Source organism: Myotis yumanensis, unplaced genomic scaffold (assembly GCF_028538775.1).
Source record: "Myotis yumanensis isolate MYYU_CA2020_CCGP unplaced genomic scaffold, mMyoYum1.0.hap1 SCAF_11, whole genome shotgun sequence".
Lineage (NCBI taxonomy): Eukaryota > Metazoa > Chordata > Mammalia > Chiroptera > Vespertilionidae > Myotis > Myotis yumanensis.
In genome coordinates this window covers 12763284-12789104 of record NW_027223762.1, presented here as the reverse complement: position 1 = coordinate 12789104, position 25821 = coordinate 12763284, and the positions used below count along the sequence as shown (strand labels likewise).

Here is a 25821-nt window from a genome sequence, read left to right as displayed (position 1 = left end):
ATCAAAGTTGTTTTGGTCTATGAACAAGAATGATTTTAAGTAGCACATTAAAGTTCATCACTTTTAAAATATAAATGTTTCTGTATTTATAAATGGGTACTTTAAGATTATCTGGAAAGCTTTTTCTTAGGTAAATATTCTATGTTATTTCCATCTGAGTTTATAAACTCCCAGCCTTTAAAACCCTCAATACTAAGGACCCTGCACTCGCCTGTGCCTTTCCCTTCCCTCAGCTTCCCCGCCCCAGGCACATTACCTTTGCCTTTCTCTCTCCTAAGCTCAATGGGCCCTTCTTTGGCTTCTATTGTTTCCTGAGCCTATCTAGCCCAGCTGGCTCACCTCTACTACCTCTGTAACTTTCTAATTAAACTTTCTCTTCAAAATTTTTTGGGGAAAAAAGGACTAATATAACTTAGGTTCCCTAAAAAACAGAAATCGCTACTGAGCCTATGCTGAGATTCACTTTTTAATAAAACCAATTTTCTACACTGGCTCAAGAAAAGTACACCAGTCTAAAAGAACATTTCTTCTGACAATATTTTTATTAATTATATTTCCAGTTGTTATAAATTAGTTGTTATAAATTTATATTATACCTGAAATGAACACATCAAAGTTTCATCCACACTCATCATTCCACCAGCATTATCAAATTCACCACAGTAATTTGGGGCTGAAAATAGGGTCACCAATTGTCGTTTAGCAAAAAATTCATATCCATCTTCCACCACCTGTCAAAGAAAATGTCAAAGAAAAAAACATGTAATTCTCAATCATCTAAACTCACTGAGATTAATGTAACAAAGACCTAAAAGAAAGTAAACCCTGTTTGTTTTGAAAGCTTGATTTTTATTCTTAAACTGCCTTAGAATATTTAAATTAGTTTGCTTTTTCTATAATGGTAAAGATTTAGCTTACATGAAATCATAATTAATTTATGGCTATTAAGAAGTTTAGAAATCATGCCATTTCCAGGGCTCTCCATATGCTAATATGTAGTGTCTGCAGAGAGCTGAGACCCTAAGCACTTCTTAGATGATGGCATTATAATCCAACTATAGAATCCTTAATTCAGTGAACAATAACCAGACAAGGAAAAACAGATTATCACAAGGTTTTTCTTGCTCCACTTTTAAATTTTATGTTAGTATTATGTAGCTACACATAATGCTCTAAATTAAACTTAATTTACACAGATCATACTCCTAAAAAATTAGCTTGTTATAGGTTAAAATTTTCATAATTAAATTTTCTTTAATAACATGATTTTTAGAATTTATTGTCAATTTCTGAGCGAATTAATTTGTTTCTCAGCTCTACAATTTGAGAGGTAGGTAATGATACCTAAACACTTAATATTTATTTATATTCGGCAAGAATACTGTTTGAAGTCTTTTAGGTACCCTTAATTAAGTAACACTTATCCTACAATACTTGCTAAGATAAGAAAGCACCTCCAAAATAATATATGTTTTAAAATAATTTCTTAGTATCAGGTACATGCTCATGATGTAATTATCTCATGGTAGAATTTAGGTATTAGCCTTTTCTGTTAAGACCCTGGCCACCTTTTCTACTACAGGCTCAGCAAGGTACTTGGCACTCAGTACATCCTTTTAGTTCTTAGTTTCCTTGTTCACTTGTTCATTCAATCACATATTTACTGAAAGAACAGGTTTGTTCCTACAGAAAAATATTTGGAGTTTGTGTTATTCCTCCTCACAAGTCTCTTAATATTAGAGATAATATGTGTTGTGCCCTCTTATCTAATGGAAGGCTTAAATGAGAAGCCAGTCACCTATGTTTATCATGTAGAGTCACAAGAGGTAGAAGTAGTCATGTGTCATGGGTGTAAAGCCCTAAAGAAAAGGGAGGTATTGTGGGACAGCATAAACTTAAAAAATTTTGCTTTAACAAAAAATAACAAGGAATCTTTTAAAAACATTATATTTACAAATTTCAAATACTTTTAGTACTTTCAAAAAAGTAGTCCAAAAAGGTTTTTCTGGCCCTAGCTGGTTTGGCTCAGTGGATACATCGGCCTGCAGGGTCGGCCTGAAGGGTCCTGGGTTCGATTCCAGTCAAGGGCACATGCCCGGATTGTGGGCTTGACCCCCAGTAGGGGGTGTGCAGTAGGCAGCCGATCAATGATTCTCTCTCATCATTGATGTTTCTATCTCTTTCCCCTCTCCCTTCCTCTCTGAAGTCAATAAAAATATATCAAAAAAATAAAATAAAAAATGCTTCTGAATGTATTTCATATTAGTTATGTTTTAGAAAACATGAAGCTTTGTTATATTGATATATATTGTTAAAATAAGCTTTTAATTCCTTTATTCAACAAATACTAAAAGCATGGTGTAATATGTAAGTTTATAAGGCAGTGAATATTGAAAGATCAACAAGTCACAATCCCCTCCTTAAATAGTGTACAATTTAGTGGTAAAGGACATAAAAAAAGTAAACAAACAAATAAATAAACCTAAATTGTATATTCATTTTATAATGAAAATTCAAATATGTACAAAAGTAAAGTTAGTAATTCCCATTTACTAACCACTGATTTAATAATGATCAGCATTTTGCTACATTTTTTTCATTTAGCCCTCCTTTTTTCCTGTGTTTTGTTTTTAAAAAAAATGTATTTTGATTGATTTCAGAGAGGAAGGAAGTGGGAAAGACAGAAACATCAATGATGAGAGAGAATCATTGATCAGCTGCCTTCTGCACGCCCCACATTGGAGATCGAGCCCGCAACCCGGGCATGTGCCCCGACCGGAATTGAGCTGTGATTGCCTGGTTCATAGGTTGATGCTCAACCATGGAGCCACACTGGCCAGGCTCTGCTGACGTGTTTTAAAGCAACATTTCTGTTATGGACATCCTTCTTATATAACAATGACATATCATCACAGCTAAAGCAATTAACAACTATTACTGGATTTCTAATACCCCGTCTGTAATCAAATTTCCTCAACTTTCTCAAAAATGTCTTTTTACAGCGTAGTTGGCTCTTATCAAAATCCCCACAATTCATTTGGTTATTATCTATAACTAGAGGCCCGGTGCACAAAAATTTGTGCACTGGGGGGGGGGGGGGGCGCACGTGCCCTAGCCCGGCCTGTGCCCTCTCGCAGTCTGGGACCCCTCGGGAGATAACGACCTGCTGGCTTAGGCCTGCTCCCGGGTGGCAGAGGGCAGGCCCAATCCCTAGGTGCAGCCCCTGGTCAGGCTCAGAGCAGGACCGATTGGGGAGTTGGGGCGCCGCCCTGTCATGCACGGAGCAGGGCGGATCGGGAGGTTGTGATGCCACCCTCAGTCACGCTCAGGGTAGGGCCGATTGGGGGGTTGGGGCACCGCCCCCTGTCACACTCAAGGCAGGGTCGATGGGGAGGTTGCGGCACCACCCCGTCACGCACAGAGCTGGGCCGATCAGGGGGTTGGGGCGCTGCCCCTGTCACACACAGAGCAGGGTCGATCAGGGGGTTGGGGAGCTCCCCCCTGTCACTCACAGAGTAGGGCCGATAGGGGAGTTGGGGCACCGCCCCCTGTCACACACAGAGCAGGGCAGATCAGGGGGTTGGGGCGCTGCACCCTGTCACACTCAGGGCAGGGCCAATGGGGAGGTTATGGCTCTACCCTGTCACACACAGAGCAAGGCCTGTGGAGGGGGGTTGGGGCGCCGCCACTGTCACACTCAGGGCAGGGCCGATGGAGAGGTTATGGCTCTACCCTGTCACACACAGAGCAGGGCCCGTGGGGGGGAGAGGGGGGGTTGGGGCGCCGCACTGTCACACACAGAGCAGGGCCGATCAGGGGGTTGGTGCGCCACACCCTGTCAAACACAGAGCCGCAGGGCAATCGGGGGATTGGGGAGCTCCCCCCTATCAGGCACAGAGCAGGGCTGATCAGGGGGTTGGGGGGCCTTCCCCTGTCAGGAACAGAGCAGGGCGGATAGGGAGGTTGTGGCCCCGCCCCCTGTCACACACAGAGCTGCAGGGCGATCAGGGGATTGGGGAGCTCCCCCTATCAAGCACAGAGCAGGGCTGATCAGAGGGTTTGGGTGCTGCCCCCTGTCACGCTGATCCTGGTGTCGGGAGCCTCGCTGCTCCACTGATCCTGGTGCCGGGAGGCATATTACCCTTTTACTATATAGAATAGAGGCCTGGTGCATGGGTGGGGGCCGGCTGGTTTTCCCTGAAGGGTGTCCTGGATCAGGGTGGGGGTCCCCACTGGGGTGCCTGGCCAGTCTGGGTGAGGGGCTGAGGGCTGTTTTCCGGAAGCGGATGACTGAAGCTCCCAACCGCTCCTTTTTTTCTTTTTTTTTTTTTATTCTGGGCCAGCTTTAGCTCTGAGGCCTCGCTGCTGAAAACATCAATATAATGTTGCGGTCTGGCTGGCTGACTGAAAGCCGGTTTCTGGGGTTTTGTTTAGCTTCTTATTTGCAACATAGTACATAGTTGCTTAGAGTTGCAGCTGAGAGGCCGGCAAGTTAGGCGGGGAACATTGGAGTCCGCAGTCACTGGAGCAAGCAAGCTTCCCTGCTCGCTTCAGTGCATGGCTGCCGGCTGCCATCTTGGCTGACAATTAATTTGCATAAGGATATGCTGATTAGCCAATGGGAAGGGTAGCGGTCGTACGCTAATTACCATGTTTCTCTTTTATTAGTGTAGATATGTAGATATCGTATTAAAATGGGATCAAATCTTTCTAGAAAGTTTCAGACTAACACTGAAAAATTTATTAGAATTGCAGAATAACTGCAAAAATATATTATTTTGAAACATTTCCTCTTAAAGTGTGAGAAAGGGTTAACAAATCATTAGACTGTTAACTGTGAATACAAGGTACAGGCTTCACCTCTCAGTCTCCTCAAAAATAAAAGTAGACTTGTGTGAAGTTAATAAATATTAAAATATACAAAAGTTTTATATTTCATACCTGATGAGCTCGACAAATCAAGTCTAAATCATGACGATTTAGAAATTTACTGACTACATCCGCTCCAAAAGTGAAGGAAACACCACGATCATTTTCTCCCCAGCCTTGCACATCCTTATCTGGGTCAGACCATAGCAAATCACAGAGCAAACCTTTAAAGAATAAAAACAGCAATGAATAAAGCAAAACAAAGTTTATAAAGTATACCTTCATCACCTTTCTTCTCCTGTCCCTTTACCTTACCCTTTAATAAACAGTAACAATTTCTTGCCCCTGGTATCCCAGTTTATAAAACTTAGCCATTCTTAATTAAAGCCCCTTACAAATATAATCATCCCTGGTTTCTTAAAGTAGTACTTTCCACCTTTTCCACCTAGAGGATATATGTGTATGGCTCACTCTAAGAATACACACAATATATGGAAAAGGCTGTTCATCTTTTGTATGTGGTTTCTCCATATTGATAACCAAGTAACACACAGCATTTCCTGAATAATTTATCCTTTCCTTACCTACACGGTCTATTTCTGGGTGCCACAGTCTACTCCACTGATCAATTTTACTTATCCCTGAGCCAACAACACACTAGAGCTTTTAAATAAATCTATATTTGGTAGGGTTCTATTATTTATTACATAAACCAATTCTGCTTCCACTAAATATAATTCAAATATGCCAATCCTATATAATAAAAGCCTAATATGCTAAGTGTCCAGTTGTCTGTTCAACCAATCAAAGCATAATATGCTAATGATATGCTAAGGCCACTCAACCGCTTGCTATGCCGTGCACTGACCACCAGGGGGCAGACGCTCCGACCTGTAGGTTAGCTTGCTGCTGCGGTCCAGCCAATCGGGACTGAGTGAGACTGGCCAGACACACCCTGGAGCCGCCCTGCAGTCCCTCCCTGGCTGGCCAACTTCCTGCATCTCCCTAGCCCAGGGGTGGGCAAACTTTTTGACTCGAGGGCCACAATGGGTTCTTAAACTGGACCAGAGGGCCGGAACAAAAGCATGGATGGAGTGTTCGTGTGAACTAATATAAATTCAAAGTAAACATCATTATGTAAAAGGGTACGGTCTTTTTCTTTTTTTTTAGTTTTATTCATTCCAAACGGGCTGGATCCGGCCCGCGGGCCGTAGTTTGCCCACGGCTGCCCTAGCCCCTATCATGCACTGGTGGGATCCCTCGGCCTGGCCAGCGCCCTCTAGCAATCCAGGACCCCTCAGGGGATGTCAGAGAGCCAGTTTCAGCCTGATCCCCACAAGCCAGGCCGAGGGACCCCACTGGTGCACGAATTTGTGCACCGGGCCCTCTAGTATTTTACATAAAATGATTAAGCAAACGTCTCTATACATAACCTGTATCAGGAACATCAGTGGGTCTCATAATTCTCCGAATCTGCTCCATAGATTGCAGGTCTGGTGACAGTCCTATAAATAAAAACATGAGTCAATAGTACTGATGTCTAAAATTTCACTCAAACAAAAAAATATTTAATTAAATAGATTCACTATGTGAAATTAAAGACATTTACAGCGTTCCTTTTAATATTTTGTTATTAAATAGAATCCCATTTTGATACAACAGAACATTATAATTAGCTTCTCCACTTTCTCTTCCAGGGCATGAAGTTACCTTTTATTTCAAAAAATTTCCCAAGGTGCCGAAACCGGTTTGGCTCAGTGGATAGAGCGTCGGCCTGCAGACTGAAAGGTCCCAGGTTCGATTCCGGTCAAGGGCATGTACCTGGGTTGTGGGCACATCCCCAGTAGGAGATGTGCAGGAGGCAGCTGATCAATGTTTCTCTCTCATCGATGTTTCTAACTCTCTCTCTCTCTCCCTTCCTCTCTGTAAAAAAATCAAAAAAAAAAAAAAATTCCCAAGGAAAGAAATCCTACCACTCTTCTTTCTTTACAACCATTCTCTGTCCTTCATAGGAACGTACTCAATTCCAATCTTTCCAACCATTTTGCCACTTATCACCTACTCTTGAACATACCTCTAAGTTAGAGTGCCCCACTCTGTCCCATTAGACCTTCCTATAATCCACTCCAACATGCTCATTATCTTCACAAAAGCATAATTGTTGAACAGAATGATAAACATGAAAATACTTTGTAATCTTTCAAGTAGTACATAGGTAACAGCCAGTATTTTTCTTTGGTAGACAATCTAAGCATCATCACAAAGAATGAACCTAAATATTCATACTCCATTCTGCTTGCCACACTTCTATTCTTAGCTATGCTAATGTGCAAGAGCTTCAATTTCTTAAATGTTTAGTATCTATTGTAAAATGTTTCAATTAATACAGTGAATTATGTACCATTAGAGATTAACTACTTATTTTCTCAGAAAAGTGCATCTACCTTTTTAGCATTGTCTTAATTTTTACCACATATTGATAGAAAACTAATTTTCTTACAGTTTTTCATTAAATTACTTCCCTGTATAAAAACCCAATATGGCTATTGAACCATTCAATAAACTCCTTTGCTCAGTATTCAAATCTCTATAATCTGATCCCATCCATCATTCCCCAACATGTACTTGACATTCTAGACAGGCCAGTCCTCACTCATTTCTTGAACTAAACATAAAGATTGTCTTATGTTTCCACCTCTTCAAAATCTGTCTCCATAAACTTTTACCCAACAATTCTCTCCTTTTCCTGACTTCTCATAATTACTGTCTCTATAAGTACTTTGACATAATTAAATTTCTTTCATTACTCAATATCTGTTTTGAAAGTATACATTTTATCAATAGACTTTTAAATTCCTCAAGATAGCCAACTCATATATTGGTGCCATATCTATATATATCTCTTTCTATATATCTATATCTATATATTTTCATGGCATTTAGCCAAATGCTAGAAATATATTAGTTTTTCAAATAAACTCCTCAAAAATCAAGCTTATTTAAACAAGTCATACAGAATAACATTCTACCAAAAATTATTTTTAGGACTAAAGCAGACATATTACATAAAGCCTAGAACTCTTGGCATATGGGAATATTAAATTATGTTTGGATTCTGATAAAAGGCATTAATAAAGGCAGAAAAACAACGATCCTCTTATTTTTACAGATAGTAGGGGCATCTTCCTGTTACAAATGAGGCAAAAGGAAGATATTTTTAAAAACAAAACTATGGTTATCCTCCTATGTGAAATTCTTTAAAGATAAATACTAAATTTTTATTTTCATTATGTATAAATATCATAAATTTCTAGGTAATAGAAGAGATTTTAGCCATATTTAAATAGTTTTAATCACTTGAGTTTTCACAAAAGCACTGCTTAAATATTATAGATCTTTTCTAAATAATAGAAGAGTAAGAAAAACCCATTAGGTAAATTTAGTAGTCTACCTCCATGACAACAGAAGATCTTCTCATCCACAATGGCGGCTATAGGCAGACAGTTGAAACAATCAGTGAAGGTCTTCCACAACTTAATATTAAACCTTCGTTTGCCTACAAAAAGACCAAGCGAATAGAACGAATACATTTACAACTGTTCTCATTAGTTATCTCACAGCCACAGGATTATGAATGATTTCAATTTTCTTTGTTTATCTAGCACTGTTTTTTTCTATAATGAACAAGTGCTACTTTTATATTTTAAAAATGGTAATACATTTAAAAAACATTTACACACCTTAAGTAAAGTTACAAAGACTTCAAAGATTGTCTTAGGTGTTCTATGAAACAAATACATCGAACACTTGTCTTCTAAGATCACTGTAACATAGCAACTTTCAAAGAGTCTTATAGACTATTAGTTTATTTTTTTCATTCAATATGTATACTAGTTACATATCTAGCCAAATAAATAAGCAGGAGCAAAAGGGGTGCCTCTGGACATTGTCCATTTTAACTCTAATGCACTGAGTAACACAGCATAAATTTATTACCAAGAAAGGAGAATTTCCAAGTGCTTAACTGGTATTCACTTTTGAATGAATTACAACTTGGCACTATAGCAAGTATAAACAGAGACAGAGGCCAAAATTTTCCTTTAGTCTAGCATAAAAAGCTACAACAAAGACAATCTTCAGTGTATGTTCACCTTTTTAGTGTTACTCAATTTTTCTGAATTTGGCAATAAGTTGCAATTAACCCAGGGAAGGGATGAAAGACTCAAGCACTAATTTCCTATGCTTTTTTGCCTTAACCTGTCTCTCAATGGTAAGTCTAACTCAAAGCACTGCTTGTAAGCCGTTCTCACATACATTATTTCATTTGATATAATTTCTATCCTGAGGATATTCAAGCCTGTATTTTATCTTTTAAGAATATACCTTTATTTCTGATGTAGCTTTAGAAAAGTGGTTATAGTCTAATATACTACAACCCACTTTCTGTCTGCTGGTCTGATTAAACAATTGGAACCACATATTACACCTCAGAAATAAAAATCTATAATAATAAAAGTGTAATATGCTAATTAGACCGGACCTCCTTCAGGACGAAGTTGGGGCTGCCAGGGAACCCCGGGTCCCAGGTGCCTGCGGCAGCTAGAGGGAAACCCGGGTCCTGGGTGCCAGAGGGAAGCTGGTGCTGGTAGCCAGGGGAAGGAAGGCCTAATCTTGCATGAATTTCTTGCATTGGGCCTCTAGTACAATGCAAGATTTGAATGTAAGTTCCATGAAAATAGTGATTAGAATAACTTACAATGTCATCCTTGATAATACAACAGTACAAAAGAACCAGTCTTAAAAGAAAGAAAAAAGGAGATATTGCCCAACAAAACTATTATTAGTAAAACCACTTTGGCATTCATTGTAACACTAGAGGCCCAGTGCACGGATTTGTGCACAGGTGGGGTCCCTTGGCCTGGCCTTCGGGGATGGGGCTGAAACCAGCTCTCCAACATCCCCTGAGGGATCCCGGATTGCGAGAGGGCGGTTCTCTGGTGACGCACCCAGAATCCAGCTCCCTCCTCTCTGATTCCAGTGCATCACCTGAGAACTGCAGCTGCCAAGTCACCACAGCGCAGCAGCTCGTGTTGAGGTCTGCCCCCGACAGTTAGTGCACATCATAGCTACTGGTCAAATGTCGGCCAGTCGCTTAGGCTTTTATATATATAGATTATCTAGGGAAGTTAAAGATATGCCTATACTTGGCCTGGCAATTCCACTACCAGGTGTTCATCTTAAGAAACGGTACTTGATGCTGCTGCCAAATCCTGAAACATTTTTGAGGGTCATAGTGATTTGGCAGTGAAATCAGTTGCTTTTTGGCTTTCTCCACTGAGGATTCAACCTTCTCTCATTTGCTAAGTAGTCACTCCAAGTTTTACTTTGTTTTTTCTTTTACTTGCAAGCTTATGCATTAAAATTCCCTTTCCTATTGTTTTAGGAGAGTTACAGAAAGAGTTAAAGTAGGTGTGTGTTTAATTAACAGTTTTTATTTGGAAGTTCCATACTTTTTTCATTATATATCAAGCTCTTACACACTGTTCTCAATGACTAACCTTTCTCCCTATTGTACATCTGTCATTTCTTCTACTGGAGTCTAAACCATCCAATTTTGATGTTGAAAGATTGAAATATTTATCACAAGATGGTTAATAATCAAGAGGGAATTGGAATAATACTTTTTAAGGGTAATTTTTTAAGTGTTCTTTTTTCTTATGTCCTAATAATATACTTGTTAGCTGAATGGTCCTTTTGACCATTCAGTGGCTTGTGAAGAAAGAGAGAGAGTTAATACACCATTTAATACCCTGTTCATGCTTGATATACCTGCCAATTTTGGGAAGACAAATAAGGGTATAGATGATTGAATGAATAGCTGGTAAACTCTATATATTTGAGGCCAGTTTTCAACTGGTTAGATACTTGGGATTTAGAATTTAGGTGAATTAGTTATGAACAGTCCTTACAGTTTTATATCATTCCTCAAAGGCCCAAAAGTATTGATTATAGCAACTATATCTCTAGGGCATCTCCACACTATGGATTAGGGAAGGGGAGCATGTTCTGATCCAAGCTATCTTTAGAAATGCAGCACAGCAAGAGGCTGACTGACTGGAATTCTAATATTGTAGCAATTCCAAATTGCCAGATTCTTAAAGGAGTTACCTGAGAAAACTTGACAAGCCAACAAATTCACATCAGTATTTACTTTGATGATGCGTAAAAGGTAGTCAAGTTATATTAGAGACTAGAGACTCAGTGAACGAAATTTGTGCACGGGTAGGGTCCCTAGGCCTGGCCGGCCGGCAATCAGGGTCAATCGGGGCCTTCCGGCTGCTGGCTGGGGCCTTCCTTCGTTCCGCGCTGCCCCCTGGTGGTCAGCACACATCATAGTGAGCAATCAAACTCCCAAAGGGACATTTTGCATATTAGCCTTTTGTGTGTGTAGCAGACTAGATCGCATCTGAGCCTTTTAAACATAATTTATATTTTAGAAAAAGGAAAAAATACATATTTGTGGTTGAAGTTCATAACCTATAATTTGGGATGTATATTTTAAATTCAAAAAGCGAGTGCTAATTTTTAAATGTATTCTTTTGTATTTGGTATTACCTTGCTGCAGAAGACGAAAGAAATACCAAGCACGCTTCCTAGAGAAAGGGAGGGACCCCGTTTATTAACACTAATGGACTCCGGGAATAATTTCCAAATCAGAGTGAAGAAACACGCAGAGGGCTTCACTTTTTATGACCTTCTGAGGTCTTTGTCGTGCAGATATGGTTCCGCCCCCTTTCGTGGGCTTACAAGAAGGCCCCCAGGTGTTGGGGATCCCCAGGCCATATCCGATGATCTGTCCTGGGGCCAGCGATAACAACCTCCCCCCTTCCCCCCCATAACATATAATTAAGTAAATGTTGAATCAGTTTATATCCCTACCAGTAATGGCTGAGAGTACCTTTTTCTGTATCTTGGTCAGCACCAGGAATTAAGTCTTTGTCAAGTTGATAGGTGAAAAACAGTATCAATTTAATTTGTTTATTTAATAGTTAGACTGAAGATTTTTTTCTATATTTTTTCCCACGTGTATTTCTTCTTTTGTGACATGCCTATTCATAGGTTTTGTTGATTTTTTAAATTAATTTGTAAAAGCTTTTTGTATTTAAGGATACTAACCTTTTGTCTACAACACATTACCCAGGTTTTTTCCCCCTAGTTTATTTTTTACTTAAGGAACCTTTTCAGTGATTGTTTAAAAGTTTTACATTATGTACTGTCTGATCTTACAACTGAGATCATCTGTCTTGTGCACTGCTGCATTCCCAGTGTATAGAATAGTGCCAGACATATAACACTTCCTTAAGCCTTTGTCAAATAATAATATGAACTAAAGAGATAGGAGTTTAAATAGGACTCTACCATATTTAAGGATACAGAAAAAAAGCAAAACTAGATTCTAATAGAGAACTCAGCACTGAAAAACAATAAATTTGAAAATTATTGTAATTGGTTCTAAATTGTAATTAACCAAATATATGTTTACTTTGAAATGCTAGAAAAAAACAAAGACCAATTCAAACGTAATGGGATAGTTCAGTAATGACACTTGGAAGCAGTACTATACAACAGCAAATCAGTGATTTCTTACTGCCAAAAAAGTACAACAAAATAAGGAAAGAATATTCAGTATCTTTATCTCTCTAGTTTATAGGTATAGACTAACATCCTAAAAGAAACTTGAACTTTTAAAATAATTTCAGAGTGTCTCAGTGTTTCTTTGACAAAGAGCCAGTAAGATTTTGTCATATCACAAGAATGCTGAGAGCTAAAACCTTAATGGACACTAGAAAACCAGAAGCTACTGTCTGTAGTAACCTCTATTCCACTTGGATATTTTACTATGTAAGCTAATTACAAAAGGTCCTTTAAGCCAAACAAGCTGCAGTCAACCTGAAGGAGATCCCAAGGAACCAACTTAACTAGTAACATTTCCCAGTTTCAGGTTCCTCTTCCATGAAAGGCTCTCTTCTTGGGCTTATGCTTAAATGTATCATATTTTTTTAAAAAACTCTAAATTGAAAGAACTTTTTTAAAGTAGAAAATTATTAGGGACTTTTTCCATTAATAAAAAATAGGTTTTTATTTTTACTTACATTCATCATAGAATCCATAAATACGATTGATACTAGCACACTCATGGTTTCCTCTCAAGAGAAAGAAGTTCTCTGGATATTTGATTTTATAAGCCAATAGCAAACAAATGGTTTCCAAAGACTGCTTTCCTCTGTCCACATAATCTCCTAAGAAAAGATAGTTGGCTTCTGGTGGAAAGCCTCCATATTCAAATAATCGCAGTAAATCTGTATACTGTCCATGAATATCTCCTAAAAAGAGAAAAGGTCAGCTTTAGAAAATTTGGTTACTGTTGTACAATCACCTTCTATGAAATGATTCCTCATGTTTACTCCCTTGTGTAATCCTCTCCCCTTGAATGTGAGCTGTAGTGTCTTGCTTCAAATAAAGAGGATATAGCAAAAGTAAGAGGGGCTATCACATCTGAGATTGTTACAAAAGATTGTGACTTCCATCTTGCTTGTACTCTCTTGCTTTCTCTCACTCTTGATGAAGCCAGCTGTCTTCTGGGAAAGCACACATGGCAAAGAACTGAAGAAGGCCTTTGGCCACCTGCTTATTGAGAACAGAGGCTCTCAATCCATTAGCACATAAGGAACGAATCCTTTCCCAGTTGAACCTCGAAATGACCACAGCCCCACATGACACCTTGACTAGTCTTGTGAGAGCCCTAGAACCAGAGGGCCCGGGTAGGCTGGGTCCAAAATCCCGACTCACAAAAACTGTGAGGTGATAAATTAATGTTGTTTTAAGCAATAAGGTTTTGGGGTGATTTGTTATACAACAATAGAGAACTAATACAGTTAATCTTATTATCTGGCAGTTTAACTTAGGTCCTATTGTTATACCAAATAGCAAGACAAATAGCGAGAACTTAGAAATAGTAGATCACTAAGAAACATGCAAAATAAATTCTTTTTAAAATCCTCACCCAAGAATACATTTTTCATTGATTCTAGAGAGAGAGAGGAAGGGAAGGGGAGAAAGAGAGAGAGAAACATGCACCCCAAATGGCAATGGAACCCCAAACGCTTCAGTGCATGGGACAACACTTCAACTAATTGAGCCAGACTGGCCAGGGCCAGATAAATTTCTGCATATAGCAAATAATCCTTGATTGAGCAAAAACTTATGGTTAAGCTCATAAACACTATGTCTTAATCACTAATAGCCACTACCAAGAAAAACTGTATTACTAAACCAAAAGCCAGCACAATACATTATTTATACCACTTCCTGCTGTTAGATGAACTATGTAAAAATGTTATTACTCCACTTAAGGTCTTAAGTTTTTGCTTTTGGCCAAAAGCCATTATAAGACTTAACCCTTTGCACTCCGAACCATTCTGGACATTGGCTACCAGCTACTCGACGCTACTTTGCGGCGGAAACGTGCATTTACAGACCCTCGTATTATTTAGTATAATTTTGGAACCAAGTAACGTATTATAATGATATTGGACTTATATGAATTGGGTGACATCGAGGAATGTATATTTGCAAAAAAAACAATATTTTATTGTTTATAATTTTGTACAGTATGATAAGTTTTGTAACACTCCCCAATATGCATTGCAGGCTGATTAGTGCATGTTTGACAGTAATAAGTGGTTTGACGCCTGCCACCAGGTGTTTTCCTGTTAGAACACACAATGCAGTTCCGTTTTCTTTGTCCCACATCGGGAATATGTAGTTTATTGTTTAATCCGACACAAAACCCGCTGACATTTCTTGTATATATCTTAGTAATTTTACGGTATTTTGATTTAATTTCTTGTGCCATTTCAAGATAAAACTTCAGGGAAACATGCATGTCTCAAAAAGTTGCGTTGAAATAACTCAATTCCCCGTAATCACTAATAAACTGCAATGTCCCCTGAGAGGGGACAGCGGAGTGCAAAGGGTTAAAAGAACAAACTGTAAAGTTACATAATTTTCAAAATAAGTCAAAATGATCACAACAAAGCTAGAATACCATGAACATTGCCATATTGACACTAATTCTGTACCTGTTTTTTTTTTTTAACTTGTGCACCAACATGCCTATTTCACCACTTCTTTAACATTAATCAGTTTTTGTATTTTTTTCAATCTGATTATCATTCAGGATTTGGTTTTGAATTGCATTTCCCTGACTACTAGTGAGATTGAGGATCTTACATTTATTGGCCATCTGAATTTCTTCTAAGATCTGACTCTTTTTATTTTTTTGACTGTATAGCTTTTCCTTATTTATCTATAAGAAATCTTTTATATAATGTGAACAGTGATCTTTTTATCTGTTGTATATGTAGCTAATATTTTGTCTGTAACTTGTCATTTCATGAAAGTTTCAATTTTTTAAAAATATATGTATTTTTATTGACTTCAGAGAGGAAGGGAGAGAGAGAGAAACATCAGTGATGAGAGAAAATCATGGATCGGTTGCCTCCTGCACTCGGGTCCCCACTGGGGACCAAGCCCGCAACCCGAGCACATGCCCCTGACCGGAATCGAACCTGGGACCCTTCGGTCTGCAGGCCAACACACTATCTACTGAGCCAAACCAGCCAGGGCAAAAGTTTCAATTTTTATAGAATTTTATAAAAGAAAACCTATTAGTCTTCTCTTTTATACAAAAACTTTAAAATGCTTTCCCTAGATCATCTTCAATGTAAATATGGGAGAAAGACTGAGATTCAAAAGAGATTGTTTCCAGCTTTATCCATTTACTTACCACAAATTTTCAGCGGTGCTTCCAATTCCAAAAGAATAGGCTGACTGAGAAAGATCTCCCGAGACTTGATACATAAGCCCCGAACTTCTGCTTCAGTCATCTGCACAATCTTTCCTGGACGACATCCTCGTACTGATAAACAATGAATAAATGGTCAGTTTTCTAAAATTTATCCACAGAATAATACTTTGACAGGCAGCAAACTATCAGAAAACCTGTTATGTCCTATGACTAACAGTAAGGTTATTCTATGATCTTTTGCTTCTATCTCCATTCTTGTTAGTTCTTGATGCTTCGGCAAGTTGCTACCATGGAAATGCAGCCCTCTTTGCTCTGCAATGGCTAACTTGAGGCCTCACAGCCCTAAAATGTTTCCAGGACAGCACCTGTTGAGTGTCTGGCCTATTCTCTCAGCAAAGTCTTGCATTTAATAATAAAATGCCAAAATAGCATCATTAAGAAGCTGTGGCTATGAAGAAAGGAAGATTAGGAAAAGCAGCTGTCAGATGATTTAGCTTCACACAGTTCTTGGAATATTATCAGCAGTTCCAAGAATTTTATCAACTATCACTTCTATTTTCCGATCAAAACAAAACAGATTTTCAAAGTTGCCAGATATTTAATAAATTTCAATGCATTATTATGTTTATAACAGGGCATTATATTAAAAATTCTATAAGCTAGTTAAATGAAGAAAAACACTTTTTTCACATGAATGAGAAAATAAAATTCATTAATAATATGGTTTCCAGTAACTTCTGAGATGGAGTGGGGAGAAATGGTGCATGGGAGTTCCTTATTTGCCCTAATGTATTGAGCTTGTAATAATTTCATTACCTTCTTCACTCACTTTCTCTTTAACCTCTAAATATACTGCTAGCTCCCATTCAATCTTAACTGAGAAGACATTTAAATAAGGAAAGCATAGGTTATGTCTTTATATACCCCTACTATCCTCCATTTACAATTAAGTCCACACATTTTTAAAAAATATTTTTATTGTTTTCAAAGAGGAAGGGAGAGGGAGAGAAAGCTAGAAACATCAACAATGAGAGAGAATTATTGATCGGTTGCCTCCTGCACATCCCACACTGGGATCGAGCCCACAGCACAGGCATGTGCTCTGATCGGGACTTAAACCATGACCTTCTGGTTCATAGGTTTATGCTCAACCACTGACCCATGCCAGCCAGACTAAATTTTATCTTTCAATAACCACCTGCTACTTTCTCCAGCAAGTTCTTATCAACACCTACTTTCTCTAAAATAGAAAGGATGCCAAGGAAAAAAAAACTAATTCTACTATCTATCATGTCTGCCCCATCTTTAACATTTTAATTCCAATGGGTTCTACCCTACTTCCACACCCAATAAAGGTTCACTCAAGGATACATAAGAATCAACAGCAAAGTGCATTTAAATCCAGGTTTCTTATATTGCCTAAATTTTTTCTGTATGATAAATGTCAATTAATTTCAATATACATGGTGTAGCAAAAGCAGTTTACAGTTACTTGTGTGGAAAATAATACAATAATTAATAAGTAATAATACAAGATAACCTATAACCAAGATTACTCTATCCAGCAAAGTTATCATTCAGAATCAAAGGACATATAGAGCTTCCCAGACAAGAGAAAGCTAAAAGGAGTTCACCACCACCAAACCAATATTACATGAAATGTTATAGGGCCTTCTTTAAGGGGGGGGGGGGGGGGAGTTAAAGTATGAACAATAAAATGGCAATAAATACATATCTAAAAAACAAAATAAGCAGAATAAAAATAATACAAGAATAAACTCTGGTTTGTGTACTCACAACTATAAACCTACTTTTGCCCCAGCCTGTATTTTGCACATAAGTCTACCTTTAGCCAAAAAAAGAAAAAATGCATAATTTTTACAATTGGCTAAAATGTGGAATTTTAGTTTTAAGTGAAAGAATTAGGCAGTTGCCATAATTTCAATGCACTTGAAGTCTGTCTGATAGGAAAAATTAATGTAGTTTCAGAGCCCACAGGTGGCCTTCAGGAGCCCTGTATAATAAACACAAATGTATATAATATTGTGTATGTACATGAACATATATATTTTTCTTACAAGACCCCTGGCTTTCATGAATTTTCAAAGGGGTCTATGAATCATCTTAAAAAATCATTCCAAGTACACTGATAAGCTGATAATGATAAAAGGGTAAAGAAGGAAAGTAACTACCCTGGCCAGTGTGACTCAGTTGGTTGAGCATCTGCACATGTGCAGAAAGGTTGCGGGTTTGATTCCCAGTCACAGCACATACCCAGGTTTCAGGTTCAATCCCCGATGTGGATATGCACAGGAAGCAACCAATCGCTGTTTCTCTTTCTCTCACATCGATGTAACACACATAGGTGAGGGCTAGACAATTCAGGAGTACAGGAAGGAGTGCCCTAGCCCTAAGGTTCTCAAAGTGTGACTCCTTTTTCATTGTGTTGACATCTGCACCATGTAAAAGCAATGGTTGTTAAAACTGCTGGTACCCAGCACAAACCAAATCAGTGCTAACTGTACTATTGTAGTCACTAGTGTGTTTACTGCCATGCACTTTTAGTAAACATAAAAAAGCCCAGATTCACTTAAGAATGCCCTTAATGAGGCAGTGGAAACAATTTTATTACATCTCCACAACTGAGTATACATCTTTTTCATATTCAGTATGATGAAAGGGGAAGTACCCATAAAGCATTTCTGCTGCATACCAAAGTACAATAGCTGTCTCCAAGAAAAGCACTCATGTGACTATCTTAGTTTGAAGCTGATCTAGCCACTCCCCTCCAACACCCACAGAACATCTTTTTTACTAGAAAGCACAACTGACACACTATGGTTATTCACATTTAGATATTTAACAGATAATGACAAACTATGGTTATTCACACTTAGATATTTAACAGGTACTCTTGAAAACAAAGTGTGTTTGTCATTACAAGGAAAACAACTGACAGCATTTTTGCTAATGTTACATTTCAAGCTTTCAAGTGAAAATTAAAATTTGGGAAACCTTTTATCCAGCACCACGAACCTGATGGCTTCTCCATACTTAAGGACTCTTCTAATATCTTGTTATAATATTAACAAATGTGATTTCTTTGATATCACAGAAGGTGTGAGTACATTTGAACATCTACATAATTCAGTTTAACCAGTATTCTCCAAATGACCAATGCATATTACAAAGTCATGTGTAAGACCCATTTAAAGTACAAGATAGATCAATGAATAAACTGTTAAGAAATTACCACTTGTCTATTTTTGGTATATGTTAAGGAATGCCCACAATATTTAATAGATGTCCTTAAACTTATTATGAAAAGTAACTTTGATTTCTCTAAATCTTGAACATAGGGGGTAGGATTAGGGGAAAAGTAAAAATAGTGTTAGACAAGCCAAGAAAATGTCTTGGTCAACCTGTAATTGACAGGTTGGGATCTCGAGGATATTCTGATGAACATTCTAGGGATAGAATTCCTTTATAGTGGAAAAAAAAAACTGTGCCAAAACCTCCAAATTATACAGTGTCAGCACAAATGAAGAGCCAACAACAATGTTCCCACTAGATTATGCACATAGTATAAATACCTCTCCTTGTCCTTGCACAAATGTGGGTAAATTTGGGAAGGGAGAGTCCCGAAGCCAGTGATTTTCAGGAAGGTTATGTATACCCTCAGAAATCACTGTTACACATGTGAACAGTGCAGAGACAGGATAAGGACAATTGTCACTGCCCTTTAACTACTTTTTCTACTATATAACAAGTACCCACTTATACCAGAAACTGAACTTACCCTTCAACTAGGAAAGGACTAGCTACTAATTATTTCTACTTCTTTATCTTCAGAATCAGTGTGTGCACTTTTAGTCTTCTACCCTTAATTGTGGAATAAAGACTTTATTTCCATTTAAGCATTTTGATTTTATCCAACAGATAGAAAGTCTCTGTTGTATGGCATATTTCAGAGACTGAAGTATAAAAAAAATACTTTTCACCTACTAATAACCAAGACTTCAAAGGTAATCAATTTAGTCTGGGGGAATATGGAAGGTGTACCAGAAGCAAGAATTATGGCATTTATCTCTTTCTCCTATCTTCTCTGATCCTCCATTTTTCCAGGAAGAATAAGCTGTGAAATAGCTATTTACAGCAGGTAGAGGAGCAGTGATTACTGCCTGAGGTTATAAAAATTTGTATCCACGCAAAAACAGAAGATTCCACCACATCACTGCTAAGCTTCCTGACAGTTACAAACCATTTCTCTTAGCATCCCTATACCCCAATCCCAAGACTTCCAGGATAACCTTTGTTTCAGAAACACTTAATGACATTTTGTATTTATTTCTAAATATCTTGACATTCTTATACACCTACATTATTTTACTTCAGTTAGAGTTAAGAATGCCTGTTATTGGGATGGATACCCTGTTAAACAATAAATGTGGAGAATAAGATATGAGAGAAAAAAGCCTATCAGATACAACTTACTAATCCTAAATCTTAATATAACCTGTCTTTAGACTCAAATGTAAATTGATGTCTAAATCCTAATCTTGGATTTAGAAATTTACCAGAAAAGCTCCAGCTCTCCTTAAATAACGAAACAGAAACACTTCTGGGCTATTCAAACTGTCAAACTTTCCCTCACCTACTGGAAGTAACTAATGGGAAAACAAACACTCCAAATTTCTGAATCAGTTAAAACCTGTACCACCCTTTATGCCTCCTCTCTAGCTTCTCATCCAAGGAGCAAGAGAAGAAAGTATCCCTCAGATGATCCCCCGTGCTCCCCAACCTACTCTTTTCTAACAGACTTGGCTTTGGATCTATACACACTTTCTCTGCAGAAGCTGAGGCTGCCACAAGCAACTTAACACTTACTTCAAACTGCCTAACCTTTAGACTACTGGGTCGTAATTAAACAATTTACTCAGAAAAAAAAGGCTTTAAACCAGTGATTCTCAACCTTCCTAATGCCTCGACCCTTTAATACAGTTCCTTCCTCATGTTGTGGTGACCCCCAACGATAAAATTATTTTCGTTGCTACTTCATAACTGTAATTTTGCTACTGTTATGAATCGCAATGTAAATATCTGATATGCAGGATGTATTTTCATTGTTATAAATTGAACATAATTAAAGCATAGTGATTAATCACAAAAACAATATATAATTATGTATGTGTTTTCCGATGGTCTTAGGCGACCCCTGTGAAAGGGTCGTTCGACCCCCAAAGGGTCACGACCCACAGGTTGAGAACCGCTGCTTTAAACAGTCTGGCAGATCCGAAAAAGGTTAAATATGGAGTTACCATATGATCCAGCAATTCCGCTCCTAGTTACATACTCAAGGGAACTGAAAACATGACCCCACAAAAACTTGTACACGAATATTCATGGCAGTATTACTCACAATAGCCAAAAAGGGAAAACAACTCAAGTGATGAATGAACAGATACAATTAGTTATTTTATACAATGAAGTATTCATCCATAAAAGGAATGAAATACTGTGCTATAACATGGGTAAACTTTTAAAACATTAAAAGAAGTCAATCACAAAATACCACATACTATACACTTTCATTTATATCAAACATCCAGAATAGGCACAATCTCGACAGAAAATAGATTTAGCGGCTATCTAGTGTGGGGAGAGGGGGAAAGGGGGGGTGAAGAAAAAAAAAAGTGTTGGCTAATGGGAACAGGGTTGTGCCTGAGGGTGGAAACATTCTAAAGTTGGCTGTGCTGCCCTGCTGGTGATGCTCAGCGGTTGGGCATTGACTTATCAACCAGGAGATCATGGTTTGATTCCTGGTCAGGGCACATGCCGGGGGTTGCAGGCTCCATCCCCACTGTGGGGCCTGCAGGAGGCAGCCAATCAATGATTCTCCCTCACCATTGATGTTTCTCTCTCTCCCTCTCCCTTCCTCTCTGAAATCAATAAAAATATATTCAAAAATATAAATAAATAAAATATAAAGTTGGCTGTGCAACTCTGTGAACATAGTAAAAAAAATCACTGAATTATACACTTCAAATAGGTGAACTGTATGGTATGTGAATTATAGCTGAGTAAAAAAGGGAGGATTAATGTGTGGTTTCATTAATCTATTTCGCTGATTGGCAATTTAATATAATAAAAAAAGAAAAAAATCAAGAATATTGTGGAACTCCAATCAACATTTTAAAAACAAGATCAAGTCCTGCTGATCCCCACCACCACCATGTAGAGAAATTGTGTCAAATGTTAACTTATATGTTCATGTAATACAAAAAACCCACGCCCAAACCTAAAAGTAGCTATGCTGCTAGATAGCATTTACAAAATACCATCCTGGGTGGCTCAGTTGGTTGGAGCATCATCCTGAACACCAAAAGGTTTCGGGTTTGATTCCTAGCCAGGGCACATACCTAGGCTGTGGGTTCGATCCCTGGTCAAGGTGCATACAAGGGGCAACCGTTCATTTCTCTCTCTCTCTCCCTCCCCCCTCTTCCTCTCTCTCTCTGAAAATCTAGAAAACATAAACTCGGATGAGGATTAAAGACAAACAAAAATACCATCACTTGAAAATCTGCGTTAAATTCAACTATCATGTGACACCACTGAAAAACAAGGCAAACACAAAAATGTTTACTTGAAGATAAAAGTAATTGCTTAAGAAAATCCAAGTCTGTTTTGGATGTTTTTTAATGGGTCTAGATTTTGGAAGGGGAAAGGAGAAGAGGAGCCTGGAGAATTTAAAAATCTCAGGGAGGCACTGTCAAACAAACTAAATATACTTTCCTGGATTAAGAAGCAAGTAATGAAATTCTTTACTGATGGGTGTGATGAACATGAACAGAGAGGCGGCTAAAAAAACGCCCAAATCACTTGTTTGTATTAGGAGTTTCTTGAGTGAAGAAACTGTGTTTTTCTTTGGATTCCTGGTGACTGGCACAAAGCAGGTCAATGTTTGGTCATTTAAAAAGGGGAAAATGTCTTGGACTAGAACTCTCACCAATTAAAGAAAAATGATCATCCAAAACCAAAACCAAACGTTTATGTAACTTGAACTCACAAAAATAAATGGAATCATTCACTCATTCCATTTTTCACACCATATCTTTTTTCCAATAACCTTGAATAAAAAAAATAAAAATAACCTTGAATAATCCACTAGTAAAGATTCTTAATTACCTATAATGATAAAAAGGTGCATTTGCCTTAAAAGGTTCCAGATCAAACATTTAAAAACATGTAAGTCTACTTTGTTTTATGCCTATAAAGCAAGCATATGGAAATTAAAAGTGAAGTTGAGATACAAACATCAGATTTTAAAATTATTTAAATTTACAAGCTGAATTTAAAATACACAAAAACAGATGTGGGCCTAAACGAAACTTCCGTCCAAATTAACATATTAAACATTTTAAAGAGCCATATTTCTCTCTTAGAACAACACACGATTACAATATGCAATTTCTCTCAAAGCAAATGTCTCACTCGGCAAGATGTTCACGTCCACACAAAGTCTTAGGAGGTGAACACTAACTGCAGGCACCAGGGGGCCTCCCAGGAATAAGTTGGCGGTAAAGGAAAAGGTAAATAAGAAAGAGTTCCTGGGAAAACTTTGCTGCTTATTCGGTCTTAGATGGCTGGAAGCTTTCACATCTGGAGCAAATAATACTGTCGTTTGTTACACCACCAGTACACAGAACCGATGATGTACCGACAATGGTTTAAAAGAAAAGAAAGGAACTAGCGCCCCCCTTCCCCCCCAAAATCATCACACAACCTCCGATGATTTTCCAAATGTAAGTATATTGCTTCACTGTATCAAACAATTACCTTCAGGTAATCAGAAAGCAAATAACAATCCTTCGGCGGTTTCTGGCAGAAAGAACTCTTTTTTTTTTTTAAGGCTTATTTTCTCTCTCTATATATACATTTATTCATGAAGCAATTAGTGATGACGCAAATTTCATGGGAGAGGGATTCACTGGGAGGAGCCCGCGACGAGCTGTGAATGACATTCTGGCCTCTCCGCCTCTTCACTTTCCTTCGACCCCCACCCCAACGTGAAACTATTCAACCAAAACGGAAGGGTCCGAAACTTCAAAAGCTGTAAATACCTCGTAACACAGGAGAGGCCGTACAATAGACCCTTCCTAAGTTTGTGCAGAAACCAAATCCTCAAACCCGCAAGCTAACACCTTCAGCAAACGTGCCTGCATATCCCATTTTTCTTGCGAGCATCTTTAACTCGCTCAAACACCTCTTTACTATTTTTTTAAAGCAAAATAATAAATGGGAGAGATTCCGCTCCCGTTGTTACCCTCTCCTTAAAGAGTCCTTCCTATAGTATAGCATCATATAAAAATGCAGAACAGGTCAAACCATCGTCTCCAGAAGGTTTTCATAAAATTTACTCCGGAACTAGAATTCGAGGCAGCCAAGGGCAAAGCACAAAAAGAGCCCAGAAATGCACGTTCCGCGGACGCACAATGCGGGCGCACGCCTCCCGGCCCCTCCTGGGGGTCACCCAGCAGCACCCTGGCTCCCCGCACCCCAGGCCGGCGCCCGCCGTGCGGCTCCCCGAAGGACCGCGGGGACACTGCCCGTCCGTCCGCCCGCCCGGCCCGGCCCCCCGCGGCGACAGCGCCTCTTGCCCAGCCGCCCGCGGGCCGCGCTCCCCGAGGCCGCTGCCCCCGGCCAAGCCGCCCCTTCGCCCCTCCACCGCGGCCGCCTCGGGGCGGGGAAGGAGGGTCCCCTGGGTTCCCGCAGCGCAGGGACGTGAGGCCTTAGCGAGGCGCCCCTCCCCGCGGCCGCAGCCCCGCACTCACCCTCCAGCAGCCGGGTGATGAGACTGTCCACGTTCAGCTCCCCGTCCGCCATCTTGTCGGCACCAGACGCTCCTTCCCGGCGGCCGGAACCCGGGCTTCTCGGCGGCGGCGGCGACCGCTCGGCGTTCCCTCACCTACAAGTCACGCGGCGTTTGGACCCCGGTTCCGGCTCCCACCGGCCCCCGGCCCTCCCCCCGCCCCCTCCCCACCAAGCAGTGCAGCGCGCGCACTCGGAGGCACACACGGTAAATAAATAAATAAACCCGCGGGGCCCCCACAAACCGGGCCGCGTCAGACCCAGCGCCGCCTCGTCCTCCGCGGCACCGCCCAGATCCGCAAAGCTCACCAGCGCCTCCGACGGGCCCGACTCCGCACGGCCCGGCCCCGCTCCGCGCCACGCAGCCCCGCGCAGGCGCACGGCGCTCCCCTCCGCGGCCACCCGCGCCTCCCGGCCCTCGCGCAGCCGCACTGGAGTCGGCTCCCCGCCGCCGCGCCCGCTGCGCTGAATCGCCGCGGCGGCGCAGGCGCCCCGGAGGCTCCCGGGGTTGGCGGCGCGGAGGCGGCCCTGACCTTCCCGCTTCCCAGCCGCCCAGGCCCGGGCGCTGCGCAGATACTGTTTGTTGTTGTGCCCTTCCCGCCTCGCGTTCCTTTTCTTGGCTCCATTCCCTGGTTTTGCAAACAATTCCTCATGTTTCCGTTAACGGAGAAACGCGGAATGCATTACCCATGTCTGAGCAGCAGCAATAGAGGCAGTTGGAGCCACCATCATAAGGCGCGAGAGTGGGTGGGTACCGAGAAGAGAGAAGCCTCGTGCGGTGGATGCGGCCCCGGAGGAGCCTCTTGGCCTCGGTGTGAGCCGCGGCCTGCGGGCAGAGGGGCGGTCATCAGTCCACTAGCCGCGAGGAGGCAGAGACGGGAGAAGGCTGCCGGTGGCGTAGGAGACATTGCCTCGGCCAGCCCGCGGGGCCAGAAGCCCTCTGGGGTGCCCAGGCCTGGAGACTAGCAGGCTTTGGAGGAGGGGACCAGGTAGTGCTGCTGATTGCATGCAGGAAACTGCCCCCCACGCTTTTTGAACATGTGGCAAGACGGAGAAAAGGGATCCTGCTCTTGGTTTTCTAGGATCCCTTTCTAACAAACCCAAGGGCAAACTATTAGCTGGGACTCCCAGACCAGTGGGCCTTTATCTGGTGGTGTGCTGGAGCCAGCTTACACTCTCATGAGAGCCAATGGTTAAACTTTCAGGGTTTTTGC

At 40.1% G+C, this 25821-nt stretch overlaps 1 protein-coding gene across 2 annotated transcripts in view; it reads right to left on the bottom strand.

Annotated features, from left to right (window-relative positions):
• PPP1CB (protein phosphatase 1 catalytic subunit beta) overlaps positions 1 to 24934 on the bottom strand; it is a 28581-nt gene extending 3647 nt beyond the window's left edge. Inside the window, exons 1-8 of one of the 2 annotated variants that reach the window (XM_070428923.1) lie at positions 24917 to 24934; positions 24571 to 24704; positions 15719 to 15850; positions 13023 to 13253; positions 8321 to 8425; positions 6303 to 6374; positions 4942 to 5093; positions 597 to 731 (exon numbers count right to left, since the gene is read on the bottom strand). In XM_070428923.1, coding sequence (XP_070285024.1) covers positions 597 to 731; positions 4942 to 5093; positions 6303 to 6374; positions 8321 to 8425; positions 13023 to 13253; positions 15719 to 15850; positions 24571 to 24622 — 879 coding nt within the window. In that variant the 5' untranslated portion in view covers positions 24623 to 24704; positions 24917 to 24934. Of the gene's footprint in view, positions 1 to 596; positions 732 to 4941; positions 5094 to 6302; positions 6375 to 8320; positions 8426 to 13022; positions 13254 to 15718; positions 15851 to 24570; positions 24705 to 24852 lie in introns of both variants that reach the window. The other variant, XM_070428922.1, reaches the window with a different exon arrangement.
• Positions 24935 to 25821: the final 887 nt, after the last annotated feature.